At 54.3% G+C, this 9,447-nt stretch overlaps 1 protein-coding gene across 2 annotated transcripts; it reads left to right on the plus strand.

Moving 5' to 3' along the window:
- Positions 1-724: 724 nt before the first annotated feature.
- MLF2 (myeloid leukemia factor 2) lies at positions 725-6,192 on the plus strand. 2 transcript variants are annotated; one of them, XM_025403130.1, is made up of 9 exons: positions 725-1,253; positions 1,827-1,904; positions 2,133-2,262; positions 2,515-2,550; positions 3,416-3,469; positions 3,877-4,005; positions 4,175-4,334; positions 5,211-5,423; positions 5,644-6,192. In XM_025403130.1, the coding sequence occupies exons 2-8, from the start codon at positions 1,855-1,857 to the stop codon at positions 5,396-5,398; spliced, it is 747 nt and encodes a 248-aa protein (XP_025258915.1). In that variant the 5' UTR covers positions 725-1,253; positions 1,827-1,854; the 3' UTR covers positions 5,399-5,423; positions 5,644-6,192. The 2 variants fall into 2 exon arrangements, with proteins under 2 accessions (XP_025258915.1, XP_025258916.1); XM_025403131.1 differs by lacking the exon at positions 725-1,253 and adding an exon at positions 1,282-1,310 and having other exon boundaries at positions 5,644-6,185.
- Positions 6,193-9,447: the final 3,255 nt, after the last annotated feature.

Here is a 9,447-nt window from a genome sequence, read left to right on the forward strand (position 1 = left end):
ATGCCCTGACCCCAAAGGGGAGGGCCCTTCTCTCCAGCAGAGCCAGATTTTATGCAAGACATTTAGTATGTCAAAGGATCAGTCTCTGGCCTTGGAGGCAGGTCTCCTGGGCCCCGTTTTAGCTCCTCCCCTGGATGATCCAGGTTAACTGAGCTCTCAACTCCTTTCTTCCCCCAAACTTTAGACCTTTGACCTAAGAAAGCAAGCAAGAAAGGTCAGTGCAGGACTGGGAGCTCTTGAGGACGCAAGAATTAGAGTAAAAGGAAAGGGAGAGTGGCATTAAACTAATAGATTTCAGAACTGTAGCCTTTCCCCAGTCCAACCCTTCACAGTTGGGTAATGGGGGAGGGCTCCAGGTCCCTCTCCAATGCCAGTTCTCAAGGGCCTCGGGTTCCAGCCTGGCCGAGGAGCGCCATCTGGCGGCCAACCCCCCAACCTGGATTCTCTGCCCCATCCGACTTTCCGAAGCCCGAACTAGATCTGGGCTGGAGAGTGTCACCTCCTCCTCTGCGTCACTCCGGGTACTCCGCCCTGCCAGGAACGCTCCTCCTCAAGCGGGGACAGGCCCAAGCGACTCCCCGGCAAGAAAACTGCCCATCCTCCCTCCAGGGTAGACTGCTTCTCCACTAGAGTCTGCTTAAAGCTCCCCCAAGGGATCCGCCCCGCCTCGTCGCCCACAGAGAGTCCGCCTCTCCCCGAGGGGCATCTGCCCCTAGTCCTCCAGTTTCCCCCGGAGGAGGGAGAGGGAACGTGCTGCACAGCGCCCCCAAGTTCTACCCCCAACTCGGTCCCTTCCGAAGAATGGATTCCTCTTCTCCTCCTCCCCAGCCTTATGGGAGCCTCTTCCAGTCCACAGAGCCCAAATCCAGGTTACTAATGAGCTCCCCTTCCTCGTGGCCAGGTGAACCCTCTCGACCTCAGGTTCCGCTCGCCTGAGCTTGGCGCATGGCCCCGCCGCCCCTGGGACTCGGCCCCAGCCTTCTCACCACCCACGCCAGTGGGCGGGGCTCCCACGGCCCGGCCCCGGGTGGGCGGTTCCATCGTGACGTCACTTCCGCCCGGGCCTGGCCTAGGTTCGGGCTCCGTGGGCCGAAGGGGGGGTACGGAGGTGGCAGCGGTGGGAGGAGGCGGCGTGGAAGGCCGAGGAGCTCGAGCCCGGACCAATCCCCGCGTTCTGGGCCGCGACCCTGACCCTGCAGCGCACCGGGAAGCGAAACCGGCCGGATGGGCCGCTGAGCCCGAATCGGGCACTGGTGAGGCTCAGGCAGAGCGGGCAGCGCTGAACGGGAGCGGGCCCGCGGGGCTGCAGGGTCTGGGAGCCCGGGATGCGGGCTGGGGAGACGAGAGGCTCAGGCCTACCTCTCCGGCTCACCCGGCGGGGAGGCGGGAGCTGGAGGAGCCGCAGACAGGCGCGGGGGTCTTAGTGAGGCCCGCCTAGGGGAGGCCTGGTGTAAGGAGGGGGCGGGGTGGCTGGGGTCATTAATGGGGCGGAGGACCGGCACTTGGGATTTTCGTCTAGAACGGTGGCGGCGGGGGAGGAGGGGAGAGTATGCTACCGGCCAGAGCTTTGGGAAGAGGATGGCTCTGAGTGGGGGAGGGAAAAACCGAGAGGCTTGGAAAATTTTTCCGTGGCCCTAATTGAGAGAGAGGTTTGAAGAGCCCTTACCTCCTTAGAGGGTTGTGCGGAACACTGGAGTAGGGTCTCCCTGGAGTTTAGGGGGTCAGTTACAGCGTTTGGAAGGGACAGTGCTCTGAGAGTCCCTACACTGAGTGGGTGTGCAAAACCCTGGCCACCTCCAAGTATCTGAGCTTCCACATGTTTCCAGTGTGGAGCCCCCTGGAGCTGAGATCAGGATGTTCCGCTTCATGAGGGATGTGGAGCCTGAGGATCCCATGTTCCTGATGTGAGTATTCCCTCCCCCTCAAGCTTCCCACTCCAGGTCTCTCAGCAGTTCAGGCAGACGTCGGGGTTCCCATTGCTGGGAATGGTTGGAACTGGCTGGATACCCAGCTCCTACCTAGCAGGAAGTAGGCATCGGTGCCACTGTTGCTCTGTGCGTATTTTTTGCAGGGTGGTGGAGGGATTAACAGTTTGGCGCTTCTGCCATTCATACTATGTGCTCACTCCACAGGGATCCCTTTGCTATTCACCGTCAGCATATGAGCCGTATGTTGTCAGGTGGCTTTGGATATAGCCCCTTCCTCAGCATCACAGATGGCAACATGCCAGGGACCAGGCCTGCCAGCCGCAGGATGCAGCAGGTAATGGTGCTACGACACACCTGAGACCCAAAGAAAGGTTGGAGGTTGGTTAGGAAAGCACTTTAGTTTTCTTGCACTACAGCCAACTGAGCAAGTGAAGTGCTCTAGGAATGGGGGAAAGGGTCAGAAAAAAGGGCTTTGTGACTCCCTTTTGAGAGGATGGAAAAAAAAAATTGAGGCCATGGGCCTCGTTTGGGATTGTATAGAGATAGGATGTGGTCTGTAATTTCTGTTCCTCATGTGTTCCTGTAGGCTGGAGCTGTCTCCCCCTTTGGGATGCTGGGAATGGTGAGTCTTCATCTCCCCGTGTCCTGCCATCTCAGACACATTTTCTACCCTTAGGTATTATTCCCAAGTGTGCCTTTTAGGAATAGTTTCATGGGTAACCCCAGACTCTTCTCTTTTTATGGCATTCACAAAGCTCTGAGCCTGCTGGCTACTAGGAGCCCTGTGGGTTAAAGGTGTTATTAACTCTCGTTGGGAGGCCGAGATGGTTCATCACTTGTGGTCAGGAGTTTTGAGACCAGACTGGCCATCATGGTGAAACCCCTTCTCTACTAAAAATACCAAAAAAGCCAGGCATGGTGGCACACACCTGTAGTCCCACCTACTCTTGAACCTAGGAAGTAGAGGTTGCAGTGAGCTGAGACTGCACCAGTGCACTCCAGCCTGGGCAACAGAGCCAGACTCCACCTCAAAAAAAGAAGAAAAGACGTTATTAACTCTTGTACTCCTAGAAGTCCATGCTCATTAGGAAGATGTAATTGTCTAGCAAAATTTGTTCCTTGGAGGAGGGAGGCGCAGTTAAAGGGCCATCTAGAGATGATTTTTTGGTAGGTTTTAACAATTTCATGCCTTATCTCTTTAGAGTTTAGGATCCATTAACTTTGGCTTGCTTCCTAAAGATGGGGGGAATATAGCAGGCAGGAGAAGGAAAATTGGATCAGAGCAGTCATAGAGATTGAGGAAGGGGTCAGCAGTTTACAGGAAGAGAAACATGAGTATTCTGGTTACGTTAATAGAGAATGAGAACTTGCTAGATGTGAAGAAGAGAAAGGAAGTGTGCAGCCACGTGGGTTGTGGTTCCTAAACAGGATCAACTCTGAACACTGACTTTGCTTTCCTGACTCTGTTTTCCATCTCTTTCCTCCAGTCGGGTGGTTTCATGGACATGTTTGGGATGATGAATGACATGATTGGAAACATGGTGAGACTTGCCCCATACCCTTCCCCGGCCTTGCTCTCAGTGATGGCTGACAACACCTTGAAGCCTCTAAGGCAAGAGGGAGACAGTATGCTAGTGAAGGGTAAAGTACTGGATACCGTAATTGAACCAGAGAGCCTTGGGACCTTGTATCTGCTGTCATGCCTGCCCGAAGCAGCCAGCAGCAGCACTCTTAGGTAGCATACAATTAAGGCTCTGTCTCTTCAGATCCTTCTTGCTCGTGGTTGGACTCAGAGGAATTTGGGAGGGTAATGATGAGGCCTGATGTTTTTTCAGTTCTTGCATTTTGTGAGAAAGATACAGGCTAAAACAGGCAGCTGAAGGGTGAAATCTCTTCACCAGGGGGGATGCCTCCCCATTCAGCCCTCTCCTACCTACCCTGTCCTCAGGAACACATGACAGCTGGAGGCAATTGCCAGACCTTCTCATCTTCCACTGTCATCTCCTACTCCAATACTGGTGATGGCGCCCCCAAGGTTTACCAAGAGACATCAGAGATGCGCTCAGCACCAGGCGGGGTGAGTGGGGGAGCCCTCCTGTCCCAGAGAAGGGGGGATTCAGCGGCACCCCCAGAAACCCTGGCTGCTTTTTTCCGGATTGGGTTGTGTGTGGTGTGTTTCTCCTGAGATGGTATAGCCAGGGCTTTGGAAGGGGTGGCTGAGTGTGCCATGTTCTGCCTCATCCCAGATCCGGGAGACACGGAGGACTGTTCGGGATTCAGACAGTGGACTGGAGCAGATGTCCATCGGGCATCACATCCGGGACAGGGCCCACATCCTCCAGCGCTCCCGAAACCATCGCACGGGGGACCAGGAGGAGCGGCAGGACTATATCAACCTGGATGAGAGTGAGCCTTCCCTCCCACTTCCTGGCCGGCAGCCCCTAGCCCAGTTCCTGTGGGCTAGGAGACATCCCTAACTCATAGACACTTCTGGGCAAAGCTCTGGATCAGCCCCATATATATATATATATTTTTTTTTCTTTTGAGACGGAGTCTCGCTCTTGTTGCCCAGGTGCCCAGGCTGGAGTGCAGTGCCGCGATCTCAGCTCACTGCAACCTCCGCCTCCCGGGTTTAAGCAATTCTCCTGCCTCAGCCTCCCGAGTAGCTGGGACTACAGGTATGTACCACCACGCCCAGCTAATTTCTGTATTTTTAGTAGAGACGGGGTTTCACCATGTTGGCCAGGCTGGTCTCAAACTCCTGACCTCAGGTGATCCACCTGCCTCGGCCTCCCAAAGTGCTGGGATGACAGGCGTGAGCCACCGCGCCCGGCTGTCAGCCCCATATTCTTACGCACTCGGAGCCTCCTCCGCTCAGGGGCTGAGTCAGGTGCCGGCAGTGTCTTTGAGAGGGGCCTGCTTTGTCCCTGAAGTTCCGTATTGATAGTGTTACACTCTTCTCCACCTGGATCCGTTTCTTTCTCCCCTCTTTATCTTTTTCAAATGCGCAATTATTAAGTACTTAGTGTGCACACAGGACTATGAACCTGAACTGAAGAATAATCCCATTCTGATTTCTTCCTCCAGTAGGCCACCTTAGGCCTACCGGTGGCTTCCCGGGATCGTGTAGAAACCAAAGAGCTAAGGGAATTGCCGCCCCACCCACCCCTGCACACACACTCAGCCTTCGCCGCTTTGGCCGGAGAAGCTGTGACTCGCTCGCACATCGGCCTCCAGGAGCCAGGCCGCACACAGGCCTCATGTGGACTCCGTCCCCTCCAGGTGAGGCCGCAGCGTTTGACGACGAGTGGCGGCGGGAGACGTCCCGATTCCGGCAGCAGCGCCCCCTGGAGTTTCGGCGGCTTGAGTCCTCAGGGGCGGGGGGACGAAGGGCGGAGGGGCCTCCCCGCTTGGCCATCCAGGGACCTGAGGACTCCCCTTCCCGACAGTCCCGCCGCTATGACTGGTGAGGGCCCCGGGCCCTCAGCCTCCCTTGTAAGTATCAGGGGTAAGGAGGGCGGGGTGCACCTGCGGATGGTCCTCGGCCGCGAGGCAGGCGCAGTCCAGGCTCCCGCAGGAGCTGCCTTTGATAGTGCGAGTTGGTGTGGAAAGAGAACAAGGTTCTCACTGACATAGGCGATTAAACCCCAACTCCTGGCTCTTAACGTAAGTTTTTTCTTCCTTTTGATTTGTGCTCCTCTCTTTTCCCCTCCAGGTACAGGCTGAGAGGCTGAGAAATCATCCCCTGAATAACTTTTTCCTCTCTGATTCCCATCCCCAATTTAATATTAAATTAACAGGCAAGCCGGCCCCCACCTCTCCCTGGGGGTCTCAGGGAGAACCTTTCACGGCACCCTTTCCCTACTTTTTCCTTCTTTAATCCCCTTACCATGATGACTTCGCCTCTGCATCTACTAACTTGATTTTTCATTCTGCTGCTCCATCTTCAAACCCCCTCACCTTTCCCATTCTACTCCTGCCATGCATTGAAGGGTCTTTTGGGGTGAGCTCTGGGTTTAGAGGCCTCCTCCATCCCTCAGCTACTCTGGATCTTTGCCCACCTCTTCCTCAGAGCCCCCACTGAGGGGCCGTAGCCTTGTCTAGGGCTGTGGAAGGAGCAGACTGGTTCCCAACTCTTTCTCCCTACTCCTGCCCACACACAGCACCAGAATCTTCCCTAAACCCTTCCCTGCCTTTATTTTTTGATTTGTGCAACTTGTAACTAGGTGTTTATGGAATAAAGGAGAATGGAAAAAAGACCAAATGGGATTCTGGCTGTACTTTTGATCTTTTCCTGTTCAATTCAACCCTCCTGTCTCCTCTGAAGTTACCTTCTCACTTTTCCTCATCTCCACGTGTAGCTTTCGTACCTCAGAGTTCAAGCCCACATCTCCTTGGTGCAGAGAGATCATCAGCACTGGCAGGTGCAGGCCATCAGCACTCGGCTGGGCTAGGCTGGGGCGTGAGAACATGAGCACGTGCCTCGCTGGCTCTCCCCTCACATTCTGCTGTCACTTTGCTCTTCAGGGATGCGTTGGGCATCTCTCATGGGTGCCTGCAGAACTTGCTGCCCCTTGCTCCTTAGGCAGAGTTTCTTTCCTGCACTCTGGGTGAAAACACTTCAGATAACCCTGCACAGGCCTTCAGAGGGGAGGAACTCTGGTCTGCAGCGTTCCACAAACCCTCCACCCACAGTAGTTGAGAATTTGAGCCCAGGGAAGAAGACTAGAGAAGAAAACTTAACCTGGAACCTGAGCATGACTGGAAGGGCATGAGGAGCTCAAATTTCTCAAGACGTTCACTCTTGCTTTGCCCAGCCAAATGGGTCACTCTTTTCCTCTTGGGAACTTACTTAATGATGACAAATGTGTAGGAGAGTCTGATAATGGTTTCCTCTTTATAAAAGTCTTGAGTTCTTTTCAGTTGGGGACATAAAGACACCTAAGGCTCTGGGTCCTCTCAGGGAAGGGAGAATCTTACCCTGTGTCTCATGGACGAGTAGATTCAAGAAGATAAGGAGCGGCTGAGTGCAGTGGCTCACACCTATAATCCTCGTACTTTGGGAGGCCGAGATGGGCGGATCGGGAGGTCAGGAGATCGAGACCATCCTGGCGAACATGGTGAAACCCTGTCTCTACTAAAAATATTAAAAAATTAGTCGGGCGTGGTGGCGGGCGCCTGTAGTCCCAGCTACATGGGAGGCTGAGGCAGGAGAATGGCGTGAACCCAGGAGGCGGAGCTTGCAGTGAGCCGTGATTGCGCCACTGCACTCCAGCCTGGGCGACAGAGCGAGACTCCATCTCATTAAAAAAAAAAAAAAAAAAGGATGAGGATTTGTCCAGTGACTCAAGAAGCAGAGAGATAGAGATGAAGTTGAGCTCGGCCGGGCGCGGTGGCTCAAGTCTGTAATACCTGCACTTTGGGAGGCCGAGACGGGCGGATCATGAGGCCAGGAGATCGAGACCATCCTGGCTAACACGGTGAAACCCCATCTCTACTAAAAAATACAAAAAAACTAGCCGGGCGCGGTGGTGGGCGCCTGTAGTCCCGGCTACTCGGGAGGCTGAGGCGGGAGAATGGCATAAACCCGGGAGGTGGAGCTTGCAGTGAGCTGAGATCTGGCCACTGCACTGCAGCCTGAGCGACAGAGAGAGACTCCGTCTCAAAAAAAAAAAAAAAGGAAAAAAAAAAGTTGAGCTCAACAACCAGGCACTGGTGTCCTAGTCCAGTGCAGTTACTAAATCCCATTAAGTAGGCTGGTGAAGATGCACGACCAGGTCAAGGGAACCCAGTGGTGAAAGAATCCAGGAATCCCAGAAGTCAAACAGGTGTGGATTATTCACCAGCTGGGCTCTGAACTGTGGATGATGGAACTCAGCAGCCATGGTCCTCATCTTTCTTTCTTTTTTTTTTTTTTTGAGATGGAGTATTGCTCTGTCACCCAGGCAGTGGCGTGATCTCAGCTCACTGCAGCCTCTGCCTCCCCAGTTCAAGAGATTCTCCTGCCTCAGCTTCCTGAGTAGCTGAGACTACAGGTGTGCACCACCACGCCCAGCTAATTTTAGTGTTTTTAGTAGAGACAGGGTTTCACCATGTTGGCCAGGCTGGTCTTGAACTCCTAGACTCAAGTGATCCACCTGCCTCGGCCTCCCAAAGTGCTGGGATTACAGGTATGAGCTGTTGTGCCTGGCTTCATAGCTCTCATCTTTAAGTGTAATCTTGCCCTGTGCAGATAAGCAAACGACTGTTTCCTCTGAGAAGGGAGTTTTCTTCACTCTCCTGAGAAGGCAGCAAGGTAACCTGGAATTGAAGGAGCCTCAGTCCTTAGCTCTGCCACTAACAGCCTTGTGGTCTTGGGCAGGTCACTCACCTCCCTGGACCTGAGTTATGTGGGGCCCTTCTAGCCACAAAATATCAGGCCCAGCCTCTGAACCCCGATTTCAGTTCCAGTGCCTGCATGTGCAGGTGTAGTCCTGAGTGTGACTGGAGCAGGGTAAGGCTGCCCTGACCTCAGTCCAGGTGAGTCAGTCCAGTGTTTTCAGGGATTCCCCTGTTCAGGTCCCAGCCTTTAGGCATGTGAACTGATTTGTACCCCTGCTCCCTGCTGTAGGGTTTGGACCACCCTTCACCCCAGCCCTTACTCCTAGGGCCTGTGACTAGTTCTCAGCAGGGATATGTTGTGGGAAATGAGGTGTGTGTTAGCATCAGTAGAGTGAGATGCTCAAGAACCAGCCCCCAGTGGGGCGCGGTGGCTCATGCCTGTAATCCCAGCACTTTGGGAGGCCGAGGTGGGCGGATCACGAGGTCAGCATATCGAGACCATCCTGGCTAACACGGTGAAACCCCGTTTCCACTAAAAATACAAAAAATTAGCCAGGCGTGGTGGTGGGCTCCTGTAGTCCCAGCTACTTGGGAGGCTGAGGCAGGAGAATGGTGTGAACCCGGGAGGCAGAGCTTGCAGTGAGCCGAGATCGTGCCACTGCACTCCAGCCTGGGCGAAACAGCAAGACTCTATCTCAAAAAAAAAAAAAAGAACCAGCCCCCTAGCACATCCTGACCTGTCTGCCACTGGGGTAAGGGCCACGGGACAGGAAGAGGAAAAGAACTTTTCCGAGGGACACAGATATTCTACTTCCGGTCAGCTCTCCATCTGGGCCCAGCCTCACACAGCGGCCACCCCTCAGCCACCGGCCCAGCGAATATCCAGAGGACATGGGCAAATGACTCAGGTTATTTTCTCCACCCCAGAACATTACAGGTTGGAAGAGGCTGACACTAGGTGTGTGACTAAGCAGAATAACACAGAGGAGGGAAACAGGCTGCAGACGCACAAGCAAGACCTGGCTCCACCACTCAGCCACACTGTGGGAAAGACTCTTCCTCTCTCGTAACGTCAGTTCCCCACTTTGTAAAATGGACCTTTCTAGGCACTGGTGACTGTGGATTCATACCTCAGAACTGAGACCTGAGTGAGTGCAGAGAGCGTCTGACACGCGCATGGGATACAAATGACCGTTCC

This window comes from Theropithecus gelada, chromosome 11 (genome assembly GCF_003255815.1).
Source record: "Theropithecus gelada isolate Dixy chromosome 11, Tgel_1.0, whole genome shotgun sequence".
Lineage (NCBI taxonomy): Eukaryota > Metazoa > Chordata > Mammalia > Primates > Cercopithecidae > Theropithecus > Theropithecus gelada.

What these genes read in the sequence shown, in the direction of transcription:
- MLF2 (XM_025403130.1), top strand. Translation starts at nt 1,855, where the DNA reads ATGTTCCGCTTCATGAGGGATGTGGAGCCTGAGGATCCCATGTTCCTG. An exon ending in GAGGATCCCATGTTCCTGAT is followed by an intron (nt 1,905 to 2,132) that starts GTGAGTATTCCC and finishes CTCACTCCACAG; the next exon opens with GGATCCCTTTGCTATTCACC. An exon ending in CCTTTGGGATGCTGGGAATG is followed by an intron (nt 2,551 to 3,415) that starts GTGAGTCTTCAT and finishes TCTTTCCTCCAG; the next exon opens with TCGGGTGGTTTCATGGACAT.